A 26593-nucleotide genomic window follows, 5' to 3' on the forward strand; every position below is an offset into this window, starting at 1 on the left:
TAAATGCCAGCAGTTTATACCATGTCACTAATGCCCATTAGGATTACAAAACAGAAAGCATTTTGTAATTTGGGCAACAGAGTTAACTTCCACGCAAGATTTGAATACTAATGCAATGTCTTATGTTTGAGAAATGAAGGCTTTTGAATGAACAAGTTGAATCTGTTTAATTATTTAAATAATGCTTAAAAAACCCATTGCCATCGAGTTGAGTCCAACTCACCACGACCCTGTAGGACAAAGTAGAACTGCCCCATAGGGTGTCCAAGGTTGTAACCTTTACAGAAGCAGACTGCCACATCTTTCTTCCACAGAGCAGCTGGTGGGTTTGAACCTCTGATCTTATGATTAGCAGCTGAGCATTTAACAACTGTGCCACCAGGGCCCTTAAATAATGCTTGGTGGATACTTATTCTCTGTAACACTTCTGCTTTCAACTGACTTTCATAACTGAATTGGAATCCAAGAAGGATGGAAGAAAAGGGAGAGACCTGAGGTTAAGCGGGGTAATGTACGTTTTATCTTTTTTGTCTGCTTATCCTTCCTTTCATATCTCTGCTCATATAAGTAGTTAATATGAAATGAAGAGAACACTCTCTTCCAAGTAAAGAAGAAGAACCCATTACTATATGAGTCTGATAATGTGTATGCACGTGTTTGAATTTACATAGGCAGTTACTCAGTGATAAGGTACTATTGTCACCTAGTTGTTGTCAGGTACTGTCAAGTCAGTTCCAACTCATAGCGACCTTATGTATAGCAGAATGAAACACTGCCTGGTCCTGCACCATCCTCACAATCGTTGTTATGCATGAACCCATTGTTGCAGTCACTGTGTCAATCCATCTTATTGAGGGTCTTCCTCTTTTTCGCTGACCCTTTACCAAGCGTGATGTTCTTCTCTAGTGACTGATCCCTCCTGATAACATGTCCAAAGTCTGTGAGATGTAGTCTCACCATCCTTGCTTCTAAGGAGCATTCTAGTCGTACTTCTTCCAGACAGATTTGTTCATTCTTTTAGGAGTCCATGGTATATTATTTGCCATCTAGTAGTAGGCATTATAATTGAGCAGAACAGTCTTGATTATTTGGAAAGCCTTTCTGACCAGGGAAAACAAGACATTTCCCAGGTAGCTCTTGTACTTGGGCATGCCCCACAGTGTTGACTTTTGCTCAGCACCAGCACCCTGTGAATGAGGACGTTCCTGTCATCCACTTCCTTGCTCTAGTCATATTGATGCCATCAAATATGGAAACCAACCTTAACGTCCTCAGAAGAGGGAGAGCATACTCTGTAGTAGGGTCTGTGCAATTTTGGCTCATGATGTACTTATCGTATGGGACCTATCCTGTGCCTCTGCAAATGTCAGAATGACTAAAGTGATAGCAAGTTGAAATATTCTTCAAGTTTGAGTTATTGATAAAAGAGCACTGGGTGTTTAGAGAATGTGGAACCAATGAAGAGGGATAAGTCCCAGAGACCATGATACTCCTGAAATTGTATGTGTGTGTGTGTGAGAGAGAGAGGGAGAGAGAGAAAAGAAGACAGAGAGAGAGAGAGAATGATGCATGTGTGAACATGCAGAGGAAGTGTTTTAGGGGATTCAGATCAGTATGTCCTACTATGCTAGTATTTATTGAAGTTGGTCAGTATCAGAGTAAACTAGGGGTGCTGATTAAAGACATGAGGAACACAGTAATATCACATCCATTGTCAGGATAAAATGATACAAAGCTTTTGATGAATTTGAAACTTTAGGTTAAACTTTACAAAAATCAGTGCATTGTGACTTGATTTTTTTTTTTTTTTCCTAGCACAAGCTTCCAGGTTACTGTCCACCAAGTAGCCTGATACTCCTGGAATTATCTTGGGCTCTGATCTTGGTGCTAGAGATACAAAAATGAAGAAGATGGAGACATCCATCAGTCTTCAAGGATTAACACTCTAGGAATTTCCCTGGCTGCAAAATTATGTGGTTGTACTACTGCTGTATTTATCACTTTCAGAATAAAATGAATATTGTAATAGATCTCTTAAAAAAAAAAACAAAACAGTAGACACACAAAGACGGTAGGATTTCTTAATTCTCAAAGTGTCAAAGAAGGATTTACTGATTTTGTATGATTTCTAGTTGTGAATTTATTTTGGAATTTTGTTCCTGTATTACTTTCCTGAATTGTTCCATGTTTTTGTCTGTATTTCCATGAATTTGTCTGCCTTTTCCACAAATTTTTCTATTATTTTTCTGATTTTTGTCTGCTATTTGCTTTAACTCTTTGATTTCCCTGAATATTAAAGATTTGAATTCCCTGTCAGGTAGTTCTAGTGCATTTTTTTCTACTGGAAAGTCATCTGGTTTTTTATTTTGAAAGCCTGCTGGAACCATCCTGTCCTGCCTTTTTTTTTTTTAAATATGTTTTGATATTGTCTGCTGTCTTTAGGACATTTAGTAGTTACTTTCTTCGGTTCTTGATTATGTATTTGTTTGTTTTATCCTGCTTTTTTGTTTTATTTGGTTATGTCCGAGCAGGCGGCTGTGTGTTCTTTGCTTGTTTGTAGTCTTGATACTTTTACCTCCTTGTCCAATGGGCAGGGCCAGTTATTCAGCTATGGTACAGCAGGGCAGGTCTAACTGAAGGGGGGGGGCTGGATTGGGTTCTTTGTGACACGTACTAGGGCTAATATGGGGGTCCAGGAATCGGTGCTGGGCAGGTTCCAGTAGGCTGTGCCTGTGCTGCTCGGGGGTGTGATGTTCAGTGTACAGTGCAGGTAGGCAGGAAAGAGGGGGGAGGTTGTGATGTGTGGTGCTAATAGGGTATCGGAAAGAGGAAAGAGAGAAACAGGAGCCAAAAACAAACAAGCAAAGAAAAAAAAGAGTGCTAAGGAAGCTTGCCATTGGAGTGGAGAGATAAGAAACAGAGAAATGGAGAAAAGCAAAAAGAAAAACAAAAGGGAAAAGGAAAGAAAAAAAAATAACTGAATAAAAATTTGGGAAAGAAAAGAAAAGCCCCCCGGGAATTCTGGAGTCCCACTGGTGGGGCTGCTAAGACTGGGGAAGTGGCTCCCAGGCTGCCCAGTATAGCTTGGCTAGAGGGGGTATAGATGTCACACAGCACCAGGTGTTCAGGAGACAGGAAAAGAAGATAAATGTAGAGACCAGAACTGAGAAATGAAGAAAGAAAGGGAAAAAGAGAGAAAACAAAGGAAGAAGATGGAAAAAAAAAAAAAACCCAGGGATCCCACCAACGCAGCTGCACAGATTGGGGAAGTGGCTCCTAAGCCCTGTAGTGCAGCCAGGCTAGAAGGGGCTCCCAAGCTGTGAAAAGAAAAAGAAAACAAAACAGAACAAAGCAAAACAAGGAGAAAAAAAAAAAAGCCCTGGGATCCCACGGGTGTGGTCACAGGCTGGGGGAATGTTTCCCAGGTGAGCATGGCTTCACAGCCTTTCTAGAAGAAGCAAAGATGGCACATGGAGCCAGGTGCTCCAGAGACAGGAAGGGGAGGTGGTAGGAGGCACAGAATAAAACAAAACAGACTGAAAAAACGAACATCAGCTCAGGGGCCCAGCTACTATGGGCCAGGTGAATCTGAGCAGCCTAAGGCCAAAACAGTTGCTTCCTGCTCAAGAGACTGCAGCTGGTGGGAAGCAGAGGAGGCTGAAGTGGAGGGGGAGAAAGAACGGAAGAAGGAAGGCCTATATCGCTCATTACTGGGTGCTCTGTCTCCTGCTGGGAACTTCTTGAAGCTGCTTTCCTGTACTCTCTCTCTGATCACAGACCTGGGTGGGGCAAATCCAAGCAGCATGGATGATGCACTTCCCGGCCAGCCAAGCCGCAGCCAGCCAGCAAGCCCGAAGGTAGAGCGATGGGGAGAAAATGGGGGGTGGGAAAGCGTGTATCTCTGGTGACCAGGTGCTCTGTCTCCTGCTCGAGTTGGGAGAAGCTGCTTTCCTGTGTTCCCTGTCTGCCGATCCCTGACAGGAGTCCAAGATGGCAGATTCATGATGCATTTGCTGATGGGGCCTTCTGCACGTATCTCTCCTTGTTCCCTGACCTCTGTCAGCTTCTTACTCCATTTGGTGGTTGGCATAGCTCTTTATCTCTTCATTTGACACTTCAGGTTCCAGGAATGATGTTTGTCACTGTTTCACTTAGTTTTTCCAGTCTTTGCTGTGGAGGGACAGTGTAGTGCTTCTGTCTGTGGTACCTTATTGGCCGGAAGTCCTCCAAAGAAGGATTTATTGAGAGGGTGTCTTTTAGGTTGGATGTCAAGAAGAACGTCTTAGTTGTCTAGTGCTGCTGTAACAGAAATACCACAAGTGGGTGACTTTAAAAGCAAAAGTTTATTTTCTCAGAGTTCAAGAGGCAAGAAGTCTGAATTAGGGTATTGGCTCTAGGGAAAGATTTCCTCTATGTTGGCCCTAGGGGAAGATCCTTGTCTCTTTCAGCTTCTGTAGCGCCTGTGTTCCTGGGTTCCTTTGGCAGTCTTCACAAAGTATCTGTACCTGGTCCTCAGATTTGTGTTTTCTTCTGTGTCTTATCTACTCTTTTTATAATTCAGAAGTGATTAGGTTTAGGACACATCCTGATATGAGCTCATTAACATAACAAAGAAAATGCTATTCCAAATAAGGTTACATTTGCAGTTATAGGGGTTAGGATTCCAACACATATTTTTAGGGGGGCACAATTCAATGCATAATAGATTTTACTGCATAGGGTTTAGATGAGAAGAAATGGATAATATTTCAGCCTTTGAGCACATTATGATGAAAACTAGCAAGGAAACCCCTTGCACTTTACTTGTGGTTCTGTGTGACCTTGGTGTATGTGGGAGTAGGAAGGGGATGGGTTTAGGGCAACCAGAAGCTGAAATTGTAAAAAGCATACTATGAATCAAATTTTTGGGGTCTAAATTAAGCTAAGGATTATTTATAAATAGTGGGGTCCATTAATGTATTTTTAAACCGGAAGTGACCACTATTGTATAAGAAAGATACTGTACAAGAAAGATAAATTCAATAGCAAAGTAACAGTTTTGAGAGAAGACACAATGGTGTATGGGTGCCAGGAGATAAGTTAAAGCACCATTGCCTTAACTTAGTTAAAAAAAAATTATATATATATATATATGTACATCCAAAACCCAAACCCATTGCCATCCAGTTGATTCTGACTCATAGTGACCCTATAAGACAGGATTGAACTGCCCCATAGGGTTTCCAAGGAGCAGCTGGTGGATTTGAACTGCCAGCCTTTTGGTTAGCAGCAGTAGCTCTTAATCATTGCGTTACGTGGGCTTCCATATATTTATATTTGTATTTGTATTTATGTATGAGCTCAGGCAGCTAACCAAAAGGTCGGCATTTCTAATCCACCAGCCTCTCCTTGGAAACTGTGTGGAACAGTTCTACTCTCTCCTGTAGGGTTGCTATGCGTCAGAATCGACTCAACAGCAACGGGGTTGATTTTTTGGTTATATTCGTATATATACAGAAGTGCCTCAACAAGGGCTGTTAACGTGGATATGCAAAAGAAACAATGGAATTGGGCCTTGATTTAACTGTACAATTAAAAGAAGCCCCTCCCTCCCAGTCCTTTGATTTCCTACCCCCTTCCTTTTCTTCATTCTTTCCTTTTCCTTTACATAGTTATTCAGTAACCTGCCTTGTGGCAGGCTGTGGGAGTGGGGAAAAAAAGTAGATCAAAGGCAATGCCAAAAGGTCTACCTTGGCAGACTAGTAGGGCTGTTAACTACAACACTTTAGGGAAAGGAGTAGCTTTGCACTAGGGGATAAAAATAACTTTGTTATTTGGACAGATTGATTTAGAAATGCCTGTGGGACTTTCTTATTGAGATGTCCAGCAAAGCGCTGAAAGAGCTTTGACATTACTGCGACGTACTGTGACTGTATATGGAACTACTGGGGTGCGTTGTGAGCTAGTAAGCTCCTATCACTAGGAAAGGGGCCTGGCTGTACCAGATGGCCTTGGGTCAGACATGTTCGATGGAACTCTGATGAGGGATTATTAGTGATGTTGAACCAAACAGGGTGCAGTGTCCTTCCAACCATACATAAATCTGCAGGCGTGTGCCCGCATGCATGCATGAGAGAGAGACAGAGACACTCTGACTTTTTTGTCTGTGCCCACATCTAGTATCGTAAGCAGTTTTACCTCTGTTGAAGTGTTTCATGTCACCATTTTTAACTTCATAACCTGCAAAGTGAATGTCTGGGATACTAAGGATTTTCTAACATGCCCCATTTTCTCACTGTCCACCCACCTCCTGTCTAATTATCAAATTCTCAGGTATTTGCTGCAACCTAACTAAATCTCCCTTAGCATTTTGTATTCTCAACCAAATTACAGTAAATAAATGTGGGTATATTTTGTATTCATAATATTATGTACTAGGATATTCCATTACAAATTTAAAGTAGGAGTCAATGGAGATTTTATGCAGTTGTTCTTTATTATTATTATTTCTTTTGGTAAATTTGCCACTAGTGTGAAATAATGGAGAACCGATATTTGATCAGAGAATCTCCGTCCTTTAAAATGAAGGTTCAGGTTTTTATTATTGCTATTGTTTTTACCGCTATTATTTCTTTGCTTCTTACTTATTTGGTAGTAGTCGTCGTTGTTATGTGCCATTGTCAGTTCCTACTCATAGCAACCCTGTAGGACAGAGTAGAACTGCCCCATGGAGTTTCCAAGGAGCGGCTGGTGGATTCAAACTGCCAGCCTTATCGTTAGCAGTCGAACGCTTAACCAATGTACCACCAGAGCCCCTATTTGGTAGTAGTTGTACTCAAATTTTTATATATACTTCTGTGAACTTCAGAGGCTTTTCAGAATGTGTAAAATGGTATGCTATTAATAACTTCAACATATGTATAAACATAACTCACATCTCACACAAAATTCTAAAAGGTAGTGCTGAACTACACTCTAATAACAAAATGAAAAAGATGCCATTGGATCTGCCTTCTTATTTTTCCTTTGCACATGAACTTCTGAAACTTTATTTCCTTCATATGGCAGTTTATCTTAGATTCCAGGAGATTTTTCACTGGATTAGGTTTGGTTATGCAATGTAAATCCTTAGGAAAGTGTTACTACCAGTCAGTTATCCTTCATCAGTTTCATAGGTGAGTTAAGATTTATGATTTTGATCCGGCATGCTGTTTTACACTATTCAGTTCTCACAGTTCTGTGAGATGAATCACTTTGGTCATTACTGAAAAATTTATAGCAGTTGATAACATGTATTGACTAGGAGAAATAGAAATGACTTTTTATAATATTAAATAAATGAAAATATAAGAATAAGCCACATGAAATGAGTAAAAACAATACAATATTATGACAACTTAAACTGGAAAACAAACTTTTCTGGAGAAGATTTATCAAAATTAAAGAGGGAATGTACATTTGTACTCAATGATTCCCACCTGAAGGACTCTGAAAATAAATGTGTATGTACAAGGATATTAGTTACAGTCCAACTTTTTGTAGTATCAAGCTAATGGTTCAATATAGTGTAAACAAAAAATGGAATTCTATAAATTTGAGATAGATCTGTATGTACTGAACTGGAGAAGCCATGATATATTGTTGAGTGAAAATAAACTCTACATATGTGGTGTTATCCCATTTATAAGTATATTTATATACTTCTTTATAAGTTTGTAAAGATATATTGATACATACCACGCTGTTAGCATTCTTTCATCCAGTGAGTATGTATGGAGACCCTAGTATGCCTACTATGCACTAAGCATACACCATAGTGGCAAAGAGATCTGTTAAACAGTTAATAAAAATTACAACACTGTGATGGGTTATGGTATGTTTGGTTTTAGTTGAGGGTGCAAGAATTGCATTTGGAAGGGAAACCTCTATTCTAGAGATCTGGGGAGATATTCCTTAAAAAAAAGAATTAATGTTGTTGCTGAAACCAGAAAGGGAAGGAAGAATTAACCAGAGAAATTTTATCTAAGGTAGAGAGAATAACATCTAAGAAAGCCTAGAGGCGGAGAGATTGTTATGTATTCAAGGAACTGAAAACGTTAGACATGAATGCGTTGTAGTGTAAGACAGGGCACTGCTACCTTTGGGGTTGGGGTCGTACAGACAATTGACTTTCTGTTTTATAAGTTTCTTCTTTTTTAATGAAGATACTCGCGTTACAATATACATAATTAAGAAACTAGCTAAAATTATCACAAACTAAACAAAAATAGTGAAGCATTTTAAATAGGATCAAGAAAAACAATGAGAAGAGACAAAAGAAGTTCAGAAAATCGAGGTGAAGTCTAAAACAAAAAAGTAACATTATGTATTAAGCTAAATTGATAGGAGAGGAATACAATGATTTTAGAAGATGAAAGTACTTCTTTAAAATGGGCTTAAAAAGAAACATTACGTAAAGCAACAGTGAAAATCTTTTAAAATTAGACTGCTATTGTAGAACTCCCCACCAAACCAAAACCAAACCTGTTGCTGTCGAGTCGATTCCAACTCACAGCGAGACTATAGGACAGAGTAGAACTACCCCGTAGAGTTTTCAAGGAGTGCCTGGTGGATTCAAACCTCTAACCTTTTGGTTAGCAGCAGTAGCTCTTAACTACTATGCCACCCAAAAAGAAACCAAACCAAACCCAGTGCCATACTATGCCACCAGGGTTTCCAAAATGCCCACAGGAGTGTTTATACCAACACAGCTGCAAAACATTTAGCAGATCTTCTCTTTAGCAGTTCTCCTATGGCCTTGTCTTTCCAGGTAGGTATCTTGGGCAGGGCAAGCCCTGGTGGCACAGTGGTTAAAGGGCCTGCCTTCTAACCAAAAGGTCAGATGTTTGAACCTACCAGCCGCTCTGTGGGAGAAAGATGCGGCATTCTGCTAATGGAAAGATTTACAGCCTTGGATACCCTATGAAGCAGCTCTACTCTGTCCTGTACGATCAATATGAATTGGAATTATCTTGATGGCAGGGTTTTTTGTTTTTGTTTTTATCTTGGGGCTAATGTCTCCACTTTCTCGTTGCTTCCAGCTCAGTAAATAATACCTATAATCCTTTCCAGAGGAGTGAGCCAAATCAAGATCAGTGTTTCTCAACCTTGACTGCATGATAGAATCACCTGGAGAGATTTTTTTTTTTTAGTTTGGTGCTCAGGCCCCACTTAAATCAGAATCTCTGGGATTGGGCCCTAGGTTCAGTTGGTTTAATGCTTCCAGGTGATTACCATGTGCAAGTGAGACTGAGGAGTCACTGCTCTATGAATGCCTAGCCTGTTAACACCTTCAGTGTGTAAACAAAGTTGCCTAGCAGAAAAATCATGGAGGAAAAATCACTGAAATGGGTAAGTGCAAAGAAGTGAGTCAAGAACTGAGGATGAGAGGTCTCAAATTTTACTGACTGGTTTGGTGGTGAAGATGTCTGGGATATGGCTGCTGGAAGGGTGTTCTGTGCTGAGTGATTAGAGTGTTTGGTGGAGACACATTTTAGCTCTAAAACATAGGAGGGATATTAGGTTAAGATAATATATACTTAAATTCACAGGAACCTCTAAGTTTTCTCATCTGTAAAATGAGAATGGTAACTACCTCATGAAGTTGTGGCAATGAAATGAAATAATGTTCTGTTGCTGTTACTAAGTGCCATAGACTTTTTTTTTTTTTTTAATTGTTAGTTTATTAGCTCAAATTCTGTAGGGAAGAAGTTCAGGCCCGCGTGGTGTGGCTGGTTTTTCTGTTCAGGGTCTCACAAGGCTAAAACCAAGGTATTTGTCATGTTACATTCTTATCGGGGACTCATGGCCCACTTCCAAGTTCAATGGTTGTAGCAAAATTCACCTCCTTGTGGTTGTACGACTGAGGTCCCCATTTCCCTGCTTGCTGTCATCTGGGTCTGCTCTCAGCTCCTAGAGGCCACCTGCATACCTTGACACGTGACCCTCTCCATCTTCAAAGCCAGTGACATAAAATTTCCCTCACACTGAATTCTCCTTAGGCTTTGAATCTCTGACCTCTTCTTTCTTTCTCTGGCCTCCAGGCCTCTAGACTCATGAGATTGGGCAAGAACCACTAAAGAGAATTTCACTTACTTAAATTCAACAGTATCATATAACCTAATAACAGGTGTGATGTCCCATGATATGCACAGATTTCTACCACAGCCAAGATGGAGATGATTATACAAGGGTGTGGGTCATCGGGGGTCATTTTAGAAGGCTGCCTCTTCCTCGTATAAGAAGGGTGAATGGAATGTGTTACATGTTAAACTGGTTTTCAAGTAAGGAATGTGATATGTGAAAGGTATCACTTTGCATTTGGTACTTGTATAAAGCCATTGATTGGAGATGGGGGACTAGCCTTGACTTACATCCCACAGGAAAAATAGAAAAAAAAGAACAGAAATACATCATAAATTGAAAAGGTAAACCATTTTGCATTATGCTTTTAGGTGCCTAGGCAAGGCTATGTGCTCATTTGTGTCATACTTATTTTTTTTTTGTAATTATATCTCCTTCCTTTTTGATTCTTAATGAGTAAAATTTCTCATACAGTGTACAGTCTCATTAATATATGGCAAAAAATGCAAACTAAAAGTAAACCTTCATAAAGGACCTACATTCCATATATAAATATTGACACACATTTGCTGTTGTTGTTTGGAGTTTGTGTTGTTTGATGTAAGAAACCAACAGCAGCTTATTGACACTCTCAGCAACATTGAATCCGTATGTTTCTGCCAGTTCTATGTATTTGCCACAGAATGGGGGAAGTCCCAGTTTTCAGCCTTCTAGAGCTCTAAAATGGTTCAGCACTTGCCTCCAGTACTTGGCAGTTTTCTTAATATTTGAAAGGTGGTAATTAACATCTACTTTAATTGCATTAGCCCTAATACCAACTCCAGTGCTCAACTTTGTAGGCAGTAATTCCCTATAACTCACGAAGAGGTGGTTTCCTTAACCATGAAAAATTGTTTAGGCTTGGGCCAGTTTTCTATTTCTCAGAAGTCAACTAAGGAAATAAATACTGTATTTTCCCAAAATTATAAATAAGGGGATTAATAGATGTCTTAGTTATCTAGGGAAACCCTGATGGCATAGCTGTTAAGTGTTTCAGCTGCTAACCAAAAGGTCAGCAGTTTGAATCTACCAGGTGCTCCTGTATTTTAATTTCTGATAAATGTATTTTAATTTCTGATAAATAATTATTAAACAAAATTACAATTATTGGAAAATGAATCTATTAATTAGAGGAATGAGACAGGCTTTTTTCCCCCCCATGTATTTCAAGGACGACTAGTACTTATTTCTAAAATGAGACAAAGCTCAGCATCAATTCTTTTTTTCCCTTGTGTCTTTGTTTTTTTAATACCTATAACTAGCTGAGAGATGTTAATTTTTTGTAATTAATTGTACAAAATAATTGTACAATTACCTAAGATCCCTGAGTGACACAAACAATTTGCTGTAGCTATTAACTGAAAGGTTGGCTATTGAAACCCACCTAGCTGCACAGCAGAAGAAAGGCCTGGCAGCCTACTTCCATAAAGATCACAGCCAAGAAGACCCTATGGAACTTAGTTCTCTGTGAAACATGGGGTCACAATGAGTCAGAACTGACTCTGCAGCAACAGGTTTTTTTTTTTCCCCTTTGGTTACTGAGTACCTACATACTCAAAATTTGTGTTTCCTAGAGTTTTCTGCACATTAAAACTGATCTTGCCATTCAGAGTCAATGAACTGTATACAGTATTTGAAGACGTGGGCAAGACATGGTATTGGATAAGAACAGTGTAGTGTGAGAATTGAAGTGAGCATAGAACCAAGCCTTGAGGAACTCTTCCAATATTAAATAATGGCAAGGAAGGAGAAGAGAAGCTTGGAAAGGGGCCTGAGAAGGATAATTAGAGTAGAAAACCTGGAGCATATGTGGATATGATAGCAATAGGAAGAAACAGTGCCATATAGTGCTTAGCAATCAAGTAAAAGAAGGAGTTAAAAAAAAATCAAATAGGAGGACAAAGCCTCATTTTCTGAGGGTTTGGTTAAAACCAAAAAACCAAACCCGTTGCTGTCAAGTCGATTCTGATTCATAGTGACCCTACAGGGCAGAGTAGAACCCCATCGAGTTTCCAAGGAGCACCTGGTATATTCAAACTGCTGACTTTTTGGTTAGCAGCTGTAGCACTTAACCACTACACCACCAGGGTTTCCGACAGTTTGGTTAGGTTTAAAAAAAAAAAAAAAAAATCTTTTTTTGAGGGCATTCTTTTGTGATCAGTTTTGTCATTTTATGCCACATTTCCAAAAAGTTGGAGAAAAAAGAAATGTTTTCAAATGGTCTCTGGTATAAGCACCGTTTCACAGGGTTTGGTGAGGGTGTGGTGTGTGGTGTTGGAGGAAGTAGGGAAGGGAGGAGAGTAGGGATGAAGCTGACTCTTCCTTGCTGACTTCACTTCCAGATCCTTTGGCTTCCTCATCTCTTCTTCCGTGAGAGAGAATAATGTGCCTGAGACAGAAAGGAAACATACCTTCCATATGTATTTACATATTATAATGGGAAAGGAAGAGGGACTGGATGAAGTTGTAGGCAATATTGTGTGGCTGGAAGTAAGACGTTAACTCTAATCTCTTATGAAAATGGATGACTCTGTTATGAAGTGTCTTCGGCTGGGTTCTCTAGAGAAGCAAAAGCAGTAAAGCATATAAATATATACATAGAGAGAGATTTATATCAAGGAAATGGCTCACACAGTTGTAGAGCCTGGAACATCCTAAGTGCTTGGATCAGGATAGAGGCTTCTTCTGATTCACGTAGCCACAGGGACTGGCGAACCCAAGAGAAAGCAGGCTCTTGCTCACAGGCTGTGAAGATCATTGAATTCCAAGATAGGCAGGCAAGACCACGAGGCTTCTCCTAATTAACGTAGCTGCAGGGGCTGGTGAACCCAAGATCACCAGGTTGGGGAGCAGGGCTCTTGCTCACAGGCTATGAAGATCGACGAATCCCAAAATTGGCAGGCAAGACCACAGATGAGCAGCTACCTTAAGTCTCAAGAACTGGAGGTCAGATGAACAGGAGCCAGGTACAGGATCCAGAGCAGACAAAAGCCAGGACGTCCAGTTATATTCAGATGCAGGCCACACGCCCAAGGAAACTTGCTTTCAGCTGATTGGCTACTCACAGCAGATCCCATCACAGGAGTGATCACATATCAGATCTCAACAGGGAAGTGATTGCAACATTATACGACTTTCTGAACACTGAGAATCATGGCCCAGCCAAGTTGACATACAGTCTTAACCATCACACGAAGTATGAAGGGACCTCATCTGAAAATTAGAGGGGTTCAAGGAGTCAGAGGTTAAAGGACACTAAATAAGTTTGGGAAAAATCATGCAGAATAGGAGAATGGATTGATCGAGGTATGTGGATTTAACGGATGAAAGTGTTAAAATATTAAACCAAATCTTGAGTCATCTTTGAGGAGAGAGTAAATTAACATAACTGGTTGCCATGGAATCAAATCTGACTCATAGTGACTCCATGTATATTATAGAACTGTGCTCCCTAGAGTTTTTAATGGGTGAGTTTTTGGAAGTAGGCTACCAAGCCCTTCTTCTAAGGAGCTTCTGGGTAGACTCAAACCTCCAACTTTTTGGCTTACAGCCCAGCAAGTTAATTGTTTGCTCCCTCTGGGGACTCAAATTAATGTAAAGGCACATAATAACATCTAATCAAATCAGAATTACAAATATTTATTGAGTTTAAGACATTGAATGTAGTGATTTGAATGGATATCAACCTATGAGAAGATACATGGCAGAAAACTGATTGTCTTAATACACAGCAGTTAAAGCAGGTCAGAAACATTCAATGACTGGCAAAGCTAGCATTAGAAGAGACAAGGCTGGGATGATTCTATTAGAATAATTCGATGACCACGGAAGGTGACCTTTATTAGTGGGAGCTAAGTGGAGTTACTTCTAGATACCGTCATTGTCCATTGTTTCTATGTTGTTACTTGTGGTACCTAATTAAAGGCCACTTCTCTCTGCCTCTAAAACAAGCAATGTCGCTAACCAATTGCAAACACATAATTTTAGACATACAGGGTTTGTCGGAATCGACTTGTCGGCTATAGGTTGTTTTTTTTTTTTAACAGGGTTTGAGGAAACCCTGGTGGCAAAATGGTTAAGAGCTACGGCTGCTAGCCAGAAGGTCAGGGGTTCAGATCCACCCGATGCTTTTTGGAAACCCTATGGGGCAGTTCTACTCTGTCCTGTAGGGTCACTATGAGTCGGAATCACTCAATGGCAACGGGTTTGGTTTTTTGGCAACAGGGTTTGAAGCTGAGCTGAAGCTCAGATTTTGGACAAATTACGTAACGCCTCTAAGCCTTGTTTCCATATCTGGTAAAATAGGGATAATGATTATATACCTATCTCATAGGTGTGTTGTGAAAATTAAATAGAATGACATATGTAACAAGTTTAGCACACTGTGGCATGTAAGAACCTACTCAATAAAAAAAAAAAGTTTTTTTTTTTTTTTTACTCAATAGTTGTAACATATTACTGTCATTATTAACTATTAATAGGATTCTTAGGAACAAGGGTAGTTACCTACCTCTGCCCACATCTTTTCTGGCATTGCTAATTAATCTAATTCAGTTCATTATAATTAAACGTGAAAATATGGCACAGGTTGAAAACATCACTCTGATAGTTAAAAGGAAATCAATATGATAACAGCCATTTAGTTTAGCAGCATGACCAGCTTTAGGTGAACAGCAGTAGTAGCCTATCAATTTTGAAATTTTATGAAACATACATAACCTTTTGTTCTTATAAGCGTTGCTTAAAAGAACTTTAATTTCAGACCTCAAGCAATATGCATGCACAGAAATCATAACACTTGTTTCACTGGCATCTCATTTGCTCACTTTTATCCTTGAAATAAAACATTTAAAAGGTTGACTCTTGCTGTTGACAATATGAATCCCCCGGATTAAATGAGAGCAAAACAGGTAGTAATCTTTGACAAGCAGTGCTTCTGAAGTGATCCACATCCAGTGTGCCTACTCCCCCGAACTACATTACTTATAAATTTTATTTATAGTTCATATAAAATTTTATGTTTCCAGTATTTTTCAAAAGGACATTCTTTATGTCCATGTGCCTGCCTTCAGTTATGCTGATAACTGTTCATTTTGTATTAAGAATCACATGGAGAGTAGTTTTTATGATATTTCTGAATTATGAAAGAGTTTCATTCCTTTTTCAATAGTACTGTAGCTAAAATATATTGTGGCTGTGCAGTAAGCTAATTGTAGTAAAAAACATAATTTGAGTGACCTTTGATGGCATTGAATTAGCTAATAAAACTCACTTTCAACTGGTCAAGTAAAGATTTCAGATACAGAGCTGATTGCCCACAGTCATCACTGCTGCTTCCCCAGAGAGACCTCAGATTATAGGGAAGTTTTCTACTGAGACTAGAATATGAATTTGGCTGTTCTGCCCACAGGGCTCACTGAAACAAGTTTGTTTGGAGGAAGAGGAACAAAGAAACTAAGAGTTTCTTTTTTTCCCAGAACTTGAGATAGCTTCTACCAGCCTACTAGGTGTGCCTCTGGGGATGCTGAATAGTGCACAGGAAGGCTGTTTTGTTATTGTTTGTTTTAAAAATCAATTTGGTCCCAAACTTCCTCAAATATTTGCTAGTGTGGGCGGAAGGAAAGAATTTTTTTCCTCTCAGTTCTGCCTTGGGGAGGAAATATTTTCTGTGCTCTCTTAAGCCCAAAAGAAGAGTAGGATTAGAATGTCAGATCTAGATATAATTTATCACTTTAATGTAGGTCATGCTCACCTGCTCTGTAAGCAAATAGTAAGACTCTCAGGACATTTTCCCTAAGGGCCAGAAAGTTCTCCGCTTATACCAGGGAAAAAAGCATAATCCAATGATAGCAACAACTGCTGTCTTCTCAAACATAGGAAGTGAATATTAGTGACAGTTGAACAACATGATAAACACGTCACTGAAAGCAAAATGCTTTTTATTTTTAAAGTTGTTAAATTTTTATTTACCGTTAAATGTGACATTCCTCTGTAAATAAAACAGATGCGTATTTTTTACAAACCTAGATGCATCCCTATTGTAGAAATAATTTAAAGCCCGTGGACTATATTAATCCTCTTTGTCATTGTAACAAGATCCCAAGAAACATTACACTGAGCCATTACTTTGCATTATGGCATATTTGTGTGAGGGGCAAATATTATACCCACTTTTTGAAGTGAAAACCAGGCATTAAAAGGGACCAAATTGGTAAAGAGTGTTCAAATTTTGATTCTTAGCTCTCTAAAGAAAAAGCACAAGATGGGAAAGGGAGTTTGGTTAGTTCTGTTAATAGTAGGTGACTGTTAACCATGTGTCTGGCACTGGTAGCAAGGCTGGGAACCCAAAGAGAAACTCAAGAATCCTGTCCTCAAGGACCTTACAGTCTACAGTCTACTAAAAAAGTCTACTAGGGGAGATGAATTGAAAAGATTTTGGCAAATGACAGAGTGGGGCATCATTGACACTAAGGATGAGGAGGAACCAGTCAGTTGACAAAAGGTAGAAGGTAGTTCCAAGCGAAATATCTGGAAATACAAGTGAGTAACAGGAAGAACCTAGTCTTTAAAAACAGTGTCCCTTCTTCCTGACTGATCTGTGTGAGCTAAAGTTTCCTGATAAATAAAAATGGAGTTAATAATTCTTAGCTACCTGTGGGATTTCTAGGAGATGAATTATTTATGCAAAGTACAAGCATAATTATGTGGAGTTACTTTAAAAAATTAAATTATCTTTTATTCCCTTATGTTGTTGTTGTTAGGTGCCATCGAGTTGGTTCTGACTCATAGCGACCCTGTGTACAACAGAATGAAACACTGCTGAGTCCTGTGCCATCCTCGCAGCCAGTGTTATGCTTGAGCCCATTGTTGCAACCACTTTGTCAAACCATCTCTTTGAAGGTCTTGCTCTTTTTTGCTCACCCTCTACTTTACCAAGCATGACGTCCCTCTTCAGGGACTGGTCCCTCCTAATAACACATCCAAAGTACCTGAGATGTCTCACCAATCTTGCTTCTAATGATCCTTCTGGCTATACTTCCAAGACAGATGTGTTTGCTCTTCTCGCAGTCCATGGTGTAGTCAGTATTCTTTGTCAACACCATAATTCAGAGGTGTCAGTTCTTCTTCCATCTTCTTTGTTCATCGTCCAGCTTTCACCTGCATATGAAGCAATTGAAAATACCATGGCTTGAGTCAAGTGCACTTTAATCCTCAAAGCGACATCTTTGCTTTTTAATACTTTGAAGAGGTCTTTTGCGACAGATTTGCCCAATACAGTGCAATTACCTTACACTATTCCCTTAACAGAGAACTCACTCTTTTAAAGATGATGTAATTTAAGTGTGATTAGAAATGAATGAGTAGTCAGAATTTGCCCTTTTTTGATGTAGTGTAGTTAGCTCCATCAGGTATTAGTCTAAAATACCCTTCTTTGCTTTAAAATAAAGGCATTAAAAATTATTAACTCTTTTGTAAATTACAGGAAGATTTTACTTCTATGTTTTTCTTAAGGATTCTTGTAAATCGTGAGCAGGATATTTTAATAGTTAATAATTTGCATAATTTGATTATAAAAGGGAAATTAAAAGCCTCCAGTGCAACCACTTAGCTAATACACATTATATGTCCGTCATTCATTATTACTGTTGTCGTTGTTATTTTAACAAAGTATTAGTAAAAGTTATGGCTGGGGTAAATACTAAACATACTCAAATAACTATTTTTCAACGATTAGTTTATAATCTTGATGAGAAAGTTTTACTTTTGAGTCACTTCATGAGTCACAGTGATTTCTAGATATAAACTCTAAAAGCTTGTATCTTGACAATATTTTAGGCAAGAGGAAGGGTATGTGAGTAGGTAAAACAATAATGTTGACATATAGAAGCTTTTCACTAAATGTTTAGGTTTTTTTCTATTTTTTAACTCACCCTATCCTTCCTCCCTCCCACCCTCACCAGTGCTTCTCTCCCTCCTTCCTTTCCTGCCTTTTCTTTGTCCCTTCCTTTCTGCATTTGAATTATATTCTTTTCTTCTGAAAGATAGAATGAATCTCAGATCTAATAATAAGGGTAAAGAGTAAACAAGTCCCCCTGCCTCCAAGGCCGCAGGACTTAATTAATTGTGACTGTAGCCTACTATTCTCAAGAATATCAAGTAAATGTTATTCCTTTGTACCATTAAATAATTAAGTAGGTTATTTTCCAATCAAGGAAATAGTTTTATTGATACTTGGAAATTGAAAGGTAGCTAACTAGCTAGTAATATTTCATATTAGCATTAGAAACTGCAAATAAGAGCACATTACTAAGGTTACATGATAACAAATTTTATATTCCAACTTGATTGCTTAATGCTTGAAAGTAACATTAAAGAATTTCAGTTTATCAACTAGTACACAAAGTCTCAAATATAATCTTTCCCATATTTCAGAGAAATTCCTTGCCTTATTTATATATGGGATATCTGAAAATGTTTATTTTTATTGACATTACAGTCAATAAAAATAGACAGTTTTCCCTTTAAATCGAAATTCTTTGAGTATGTTACAATTAGAGCTAAATCTTTATGGCCCTTGATGGCACATATGAGAAATATTCCTTAGAATGTATATCATGTCAAACCTTTGAAGCTTTCTTTGCTTCTTCTTAAGAAAAGGAAATTTATTATTTTCTGTTTAGGAGGCCCTTTGAACTTCATTTTTTCATGTGACTACACAGTTTGACAATGATTTTATTTTGCTAAAATAGTAAAATGCAATTAAACCTTTTCTGAATGGAAACAGGACATTTTAATTGTGAATATATTAAGATACCATCATTTGAAAGAGTTATTTAGAAAGGCAGGCTTGAATTTTGTTCCAAATTACAGATTTTTTCCTTAAAATGATATTGGAGGTTTGGTATAATGAACATGCTTATGCTATGCACAGCAACCTTAAGTACACAGCAACTGGTTTGTCAGCCATATCAGTAAATCTAATATAAAGTTTGATCAGATGAAAAAGATATTAAATTAGGGTGTTTGAATAGACTTCTATTTATTTTATGCTAATGTATTTTTAAGGAGGCCTGGTGGTGCAAGGGTTAAGCAATTGGCTGCTAACTGAAAAGTTGGTAGTTCAAACCCACCCAGGGGTTCTGCAGGAGAATGGCCTGGCAACCTACTTTCATAAAGATTATAGCCAAGAAAACCCTATGGGGCAGTTCTGCTCTGTCACATGGGGTTGCTATGAGTTGAAATTGATTCATTGAAAACAACAATGTGTTTTTAATCAATAATGAGTTTCATAGATATCACACATTATATGCAATGTATTTCAAGCATTTTCTCATGCAGTATCCTGTGACTGTTTTCTCTAAGCATGGCGAAATGGAGCTAGCCCATAAAACGCGGTTCACCTAATTCAGTACTGCCCATTTATGGCTGTGCCGTGTGGTAGGAATGCGGAAACAAGAGGTCTACTGTACTTGTAACATTCAAGTGGCCTCCAGGTGATAGAAAAGGCCAACTGTTTTGGCCCAGCTCCAATTCACAATGGCTGTATCAAACAACACCACTCAGCAAATCACTCTGAGGCACTGAACAATTAGGTGTGGAACAAAAAAGAATTTTACAAAGTTGATTTTTTTTTTTTGGTAAGTTTTTCTGTGTGTGAACCCAAAGTGTATCATTAGCTGGAGTCTACTGTTCTTTTTGAAAGAATGTTTGCTTTTTGGCCTCTCTGGGTATTTTCAAGTTGAATGATGAAAACAGTTTTGTGCAGATCTAATAGTCCTTCATTTATTTCCTCCTTACTCCACACATCAGTTATTATTATTATTTTTTTGCTACTTATTTTTTGAGCAAGTGCATTTTATACTAATTAAAATTGTGTATCATACTTCTTAAATCACTCACATTAGTTTAGTTTTTGGTTCTTTGATGGAACAAAGAGTTAGAGAAAGGAAAAAAAAGAACCTATCAAACAAGTATAATTTAGAAAGCATGTGGGTTTATACAAATGGTTTGTGTTCAACTACTAACCTAAAGGCTGGTGGTTTTAACCCACCCAGCCGCTCCATGGAAGAAAGGCTTGGTCATATGCTTTCTTAAAGATTACAGCCAGGAAAACCCTGTGGAGGAATTCTATTCTGTAACACATGGGGTCATCGTGAGTCAGGATCCACTTGATGCCACCAGTTTTTTTATAGAGATTTAACGCTGAACTTCTGTTATGTATTCTCCTTTTACTTAGAAGTTCCCAAGGGAAGAGCAAGTATCCAATAAAACTATATATTCTTATTGAGAACCTTTATGTACTATATGACGTAATAAAGATTAATCAGCATCTATAGGCAGTTTTGGAGCCTTGGTGGTGCAGTGATTAAGTGTTTGGCTGCTAATGAAAAGGACAGCAGTTGGAATCTACCAGTGGCCCCTTGGGAATCCTATGGGACAGTTCTACTTTGTCCTATAGGGTTGCTATGAGTAGTAATTGACTTGATAGCTTTTTTTTTTCTTAATAGGCAGTTTCAAATTAAGCAAGGAAAAGTATGTTCTCTTTTTTTGTAGTGGAGAAGCTTAGCTTTTTTTTGTATATAATTTTTTTTTTTTTTGGTGAAAATATGCACAACAAAACATACAACAATTCAACGATTTCTACATGTACAATTCAGTTACATTGATTACATTCTTCAAGTTATGCAACCATCTTCACTATTCTTTTTCTAAATTATTTCACCATCAGGATAAACTCATTGTCCCCGAAGCTTCTCATCTAACCTTTCTAGTTTTTGTTGTTGGTTTGATCCCCTGTAGATAATCCTTTAAAAGAGCACAATGCTCAAGGCAGACATACTTTACTAATTAAACTAAGCTATCTTTTGGTTCAAAGAAGACTTCAGAGGGTATTTTTGACTTGATGTTTAAGGTTTGGGGGATCATTTAGCCTCAATTTCTCCAGAAAGTCCACATTACATGAGAATTTGAAATTCCTTCTATATTTTGCCGCTTTTGATCAGGATTCTTCTATAGAATCTTTGGTCAAAATATTCTGTAATGGTAGCTGGGCACCAACCTGTTCTAGTCTTGTGGCAGAGGAAGAAGTTGTTCATGGAGGCAGTTAGACATGGATTCCAGTTCCTGCTCAGATTCCTGCCAGAGAAGCTCATCTCTTGACAGTGTGGTTACCTAAAACAACTAGGACTTGAGAAAGCCATGCCATGCAGTATACTTTAAAATAATAATATAAAGCCTTGAGAAATAGAAACCTATCATAAATCTTCAAAATTAGGGCAGCTCTAGACGCCGAAGTCAAGACATATTAAGGAAGATCATTATCCAGGAAGATAAGATTAAGATGAAATTAAAGCTATAGTCAGGGGATTATGCGGACAGGTTCACCAAGTCGTCATGGATAAAATTGGCATATCTAGGGTTATTTATTTTTGGGTGCTGGCAGTGATACACATGGGAAAAGCCAGGTATTTTAAAGAGACAGAGTCAAATTAGATGATTCTTTCCTTTGAAGAACTTATAGTTAAAATATGTAAGATATGTATATATGTTTGTATTACAAAAAAAAAAAAATACAAGGCAATATAACATCAGGCCTATAAAAATAGCCACTAATTAAAGGCATTTTAAAAAATTTGGTTGTCCATGGCATAGTCCTTGATCATTTAGACTGTCAGAATTCCTCGTGGAGCATGAATGGTTTGAGTTGACACTAGGTCACCACCTGAATTCCATGACGGTGCCAGAATCAGATAAGAGTTTTGAGAGGGTTGGGTTGGAGAAAAGGTACCAAAGAGGTGAAATGAGTACACCACAATTGTTTCTTTTCTTTTTAATTTTCCTTTTCGTTTACATTTTTCAGTATTAAATGCTACCATTTTGACATTGTTTTCATTATTTAAAATTTTTATATATTTAATTTTATATTAATAAACTTAATTATATAAGCATTTACTTGCTTTTAGGAGCAAGGCATCAACTCCTAAATAGTTCATTAATTTTTATGTCACTCTTGATGCTATTTACATGCATAAAAATGAAACTCAACTACCCAAGGGAACTTGTAGAGGCCCAGTTTCAAATCCATAAATTAATCCAAATGGTAAGGTTACATCATTTGGGTATAATCTGTAAGTCTGGAGAATCAAGAATAAGCAATCAAGGTAAAGTAGCCATGGTGCCTGCATTATTCATGAAAATGAGATCCTGGCATTTATATTCTAAGGTGATGTTATGGGAGATAGAGCTACCTCTTTGTGCAGGTGCACTATAAAGGTCAATGTGTGTCTAGGATCAATCTGACATGTGGAGAGAGAACCTACTTCACCACATCTTCGTTTAGAGGAAATCCACAGGGCTTTCATTTAGCCTACTGTATTTCCTTTATTACTGTTATTTTTTATTGTAGTGAAAAATATACACAACAAAACATACAGCAATTCAGCAATTTCTACATGTACAATTCAGTGACATTGATTACATACTTCTACTATGTTCCTGATGTTTATTGCCACTATATCTGAAATTCCTCAAGCTGAGAAAAATCATATTTCATTGATTCTAAAGTATCATCAGTTGCAAGATACATTATGTCTAATGTACCACAAAGGAAGGAAAAGTACTTCTAATTTAAGTATAACTTTTCATAAATGAAAGATTCATCAGAATTCCAATGATGCTAAAATGTGAAACATAAAAAGTCAACTTAGAATTGTAAAAATACAGTACTGCTTTTATTTTGTTGAGAGGGATGCTAGCTAGTTCGGAGGTAAAGCTTAAACATTATTTCCAGAGGGCTGCTTCTGATAGACACATTACCTGCAGGAGCGGGAGGTTAGAGACTATGTATCTCCAGTAACACATTAGAAAGTGAAATGTGGGAACATGAGAACTTAACCTGGGAGGGTACTTGGGATTTCTGCCCCTACACCTATGCCTTCCTGTGTTTGACTGTGGCCAGTAGAGTTCTAATATGCTACAAATAGGTGGAAGGATGCTCCAGCAGGATTTCAAATATTCATAGTTTATCATTTTATTTATAGCATTTTTCTGTAATTCTACATATGTTTAAAAGCAGCAGTGCCAACATTCTTAGTAGAAGGGCACAATAAGACGTATCCATAGGAATCTGGTTAATAAACAAAGTAACCAAAAACTCTGATCTTTAACATTTCATCCCCTTCCAAAACCTAGTTTCTTAGTCACATCAAAGGGACAACTGATGGCTCAGGAGTATATAATAACAAAGAATAACTCTTTCATCCTTAAGAGACTTAGAATTTCATTTCTTGTCACACATCTGTTTTGTCAATTAAAGCAAAAAGTCTGCAGGCCAAACATAGAGCCCAATGCTTGAATTTTAATAAATGCAAATGAGCCCAAAGTAAGAATAATCAGCTGAGGTGCCAGGTTAGAATATTATCTTCTATTTACCTTGGAATTTACCATCTTTTATTCAATTATTTTAAATAAAAAAAAAAAAAACCTCAGGAGCAAAAAAAAAGTCTTATAGGAATTTGGGCACTAACAATTATATTCCATAAGTACTTTGGATTTTAGAGTGAAAAACAGAACTAAACCCCAAAAAGTGAAAGGACGAAAAACCATTAGCCTTGTTATCCCTTCCCCCTTTTATTTTAGCACCATAGACACTTTCTTTTACTTCTGTTTTTCTTTTTGTATGTCTAGGAGTCTAGGTCCTTAAATTACCTTCTGAAAGCATATTCTGTAGGATTTATAGCTTTTAAATATAAAGATGAATAGCAAGCATACTATTTTCACCAGGTAATGGGGTGCATCTTTTTAACCTAAACATCCTTGAATAGCTAATAGTTATCGCCCACATTTACAGAAAAAATCTTGTTACTTTTTAGGTTAACATTAGGAGAGGAGTTCAAAATCACATAAAAAAAATACAGTATAATTATTGTTCGTGACAATTCTGTATAGTGTCTTTTATCTCTTGGTAGTTTGCTTCCTTGGTTAATCATCTCTGTGATGCACTAAGCTGTTAAATCCATAAAGGCGGATAGATACTTCTTCACAATTGGAGGAACTACTAACTCACTGAAACTTAGCATAAAGCCTGCACATAAAAGATGATCAAAATATTGAAATACAACCTGACTTGACTTCAGCAGAATTGACATATGATAAAACATCTCTGCAGAATGCTCTAGACCAAGCCAAACTTAGGGATGCAATCTAGTGATGCTGAGAAGCTTGCATTATAATCTGCTTTTCACTGCTTTTTGGAGCAAATTTGGTTTGTAAAAAAAATTTTTTGTTGTTGTTTTCTTAAAGAATATAGCTTGTGAATGTCAGATTAGACCTCAGGCTATTTAAAGAGCTATTCAGCTCTGAAAACTGTGATGACTGGCAAAAATTATGTCTAGTTAGCGAAAGTGAAAAAGAGATGAACAATTTTTTAGTACATTTGGGCTGATAAGATCAATCATATGAAAAATTCATTTATCCAGAATTATCAGGATAACTCTCTCTGAAAGCAGAGAAAGATGTTTACCCGTGTTTTATTGATTATGCAAAGGCATGCAACTATGTGGATCATTACACATTGTGAAGAATGGGAAGAACACTTAATTGTGCTCATGTGGAACCTGTACATAAACCAAGAGGTAGTTGTTCAAATAGAACAAGGGGATACTGCATGGCTTAAACAGCTGAATTATATGAAGAAGAACACAGCATCGGGATTGGAGGAAGACTCATTAACAACCTGCCTTATGCAGATTACACAGCCTTGCTTGCTGAAAGTAAAGAGGACTTGAAGCACTTACTGATGAAGATCAAAGACCACAGCCTTCAGTATGGATTACACCTTAACGTAAAGAAAACAAAAATCCTCATAATTGGACCAACGAGCAACATCTTGATAAACAGAGAAAAGATTGAAGTTGTCAAGGTTTCAATTTACTTGGATCCACAATCAACTCCCACGGAAGCAGGAGTTAAGAAACCAAACGATGTATTTCACTGGACACATCTACTGCAAAAAAGACCTTATTAAAATGTTAAAAAATGCAACTTTGAGGACTAAGTCACCCCTGACTCAAGCCATAGTATTTTCAGTCGCCTCCTATGCATGCAAAAGCTGGACAATGAATAAGGAAGATTGAAGAAGAACTGACACCTTTGAATTATGGTGTTGGTGAAGAATACTGAATACACCGTGGACTGCCAGAAGAATCAACAAATCTGTCTTGGAAGAAGTACAGGCAGAATGCTCCTTAGAAGCGAGGATAGTGAGATTTCGTCTTGTGTGTTTTGGACATGTTATTAAAATGCATTACCGTTGAGTCTTTTTCGACTCATAGGTGGGACCAATCCCTGGAGAAGGACATCAGCTTGGTAAAGTAGAGGATCAGTGAAAAAGAGGAGGGCCCTCAATAAGATGGATTGACAGAGTGGCTATAACATTGGGCTCAAATATATCCATGATTGTGAGGATGGTGCAGGACCGGGCAGTGCTGCATTCTGTTGTACACAGGTTCACTATGAGTTGGAACCCACTTGAAGGCACCTAACAACAACATCAGGATACTTGATTAAACTCCTTTGTTCATATTCATATAAATACTTTCAAAGTGGCAAAGAAGAAAAGCAAAATACTATTATTTAAAAAGTTGACATCGGCTTACATAACAAAATCTTAATGACCTGCTTTTATAGATATCGTGTTCCTGAAAAAGTCATAATGAATTAATATATTTTCTAAAATACTCCACAAATGTTCCATCTATATGGACATATGGATAGGGGTAAGTAGTCTTTTAGGAAATAAATGAGAATTTTTTTTAGGTACGAAATTTGACACATTTTTAAGAAGCTGTTGTTTAGAAAGGTGAACAATGAGTCATACACGGAAAAATCAAGTGAATTCTAAAAGGCATGAGTTACCATATAGTATTTATACCACTTTCTAAATGAAATGTACAAGATGTTCTTTTATGGGATGATTATATTATATATATAATAAGCATACAGGCACATTTTAAATAAGAGTTAATTGCTCAAAGAAAAAAAATATTTGCCATGTACTAATTATGATTATCTTCATATCCCTATATTGAATCATAATCACTATGAGTTTTAATGAAATTGTATATAATTCATTTATTCAATAAAAACTACTTGAACCTCAGGAATGCATCAGAGTAGTACAGAGACAAGTTCCTGTCTTGAAAGAGCTTCTAGTCAAAGAAGAGACAATCTTCATATTTAGCTTTTATCAGAACCATTAATATCTACAAATAGGAACAAAGCTGTATCAATATTACTTCCATTACATTCCACCTCCAAAAACAAATAAACGTATTTTGGTGGCCCCTCTGCATGTGTTGGACCCTCAAGGTTTTATACTGACACCTGGGTATTATTGGACATTGCAAGATACATGGTTGGGGATAGTGGGCAAACATTAAAAACAAGGGTAATA

The 26593-nt window shown here is 37.6% G+C and overlaps 1 protein-coding gene across 3 annotated transcripts in view; it reads left to right on the forward strand.

Moving 5' to 3' along the window:
• NKAIN2 (sodium/potassium transporting ATPase interacting 2) overlaps positions 1–26593 on the forward strand; it is a 1431299-nt gene that overhangs the window by 411452 nt on the left and 993254 nt on the right. Inside the window, exon 1 of one of the 3 annotated variants that reach the window (XM_049900224.1) lies at positions 3223–3857. The exons of the other annotated variants lie outside the window; for them this stretch is intronic. Within the exon in view, the coding sequence (XP_049756181.1) occupies positions 3471–3857 (387 nt within the window). The 5' untranslated portion in view covers positions 3223–3470. Of the gene's footprint in view, positions 1–3222; positions 3858–26593 lie in introns of those variants that run through there. 3 annotated transcript variants of the gene reach the window in all.

The sequence above is a fragment of the Elephas maximus genome, chromosome 1 (genome assembly GCF_024166365.1).
Source record: "Elephas maximus indicus isolate mEleMax1 chromosome 1, mEleMax1 primary haplotype, whole genome shotgun sequence".
NCBI classification, from domain to species: Eukaryota; Metazoa; Chordata; class Mammalia; order Proboscidea; family Elephantidae; genus Elephas; species Elephas maximus.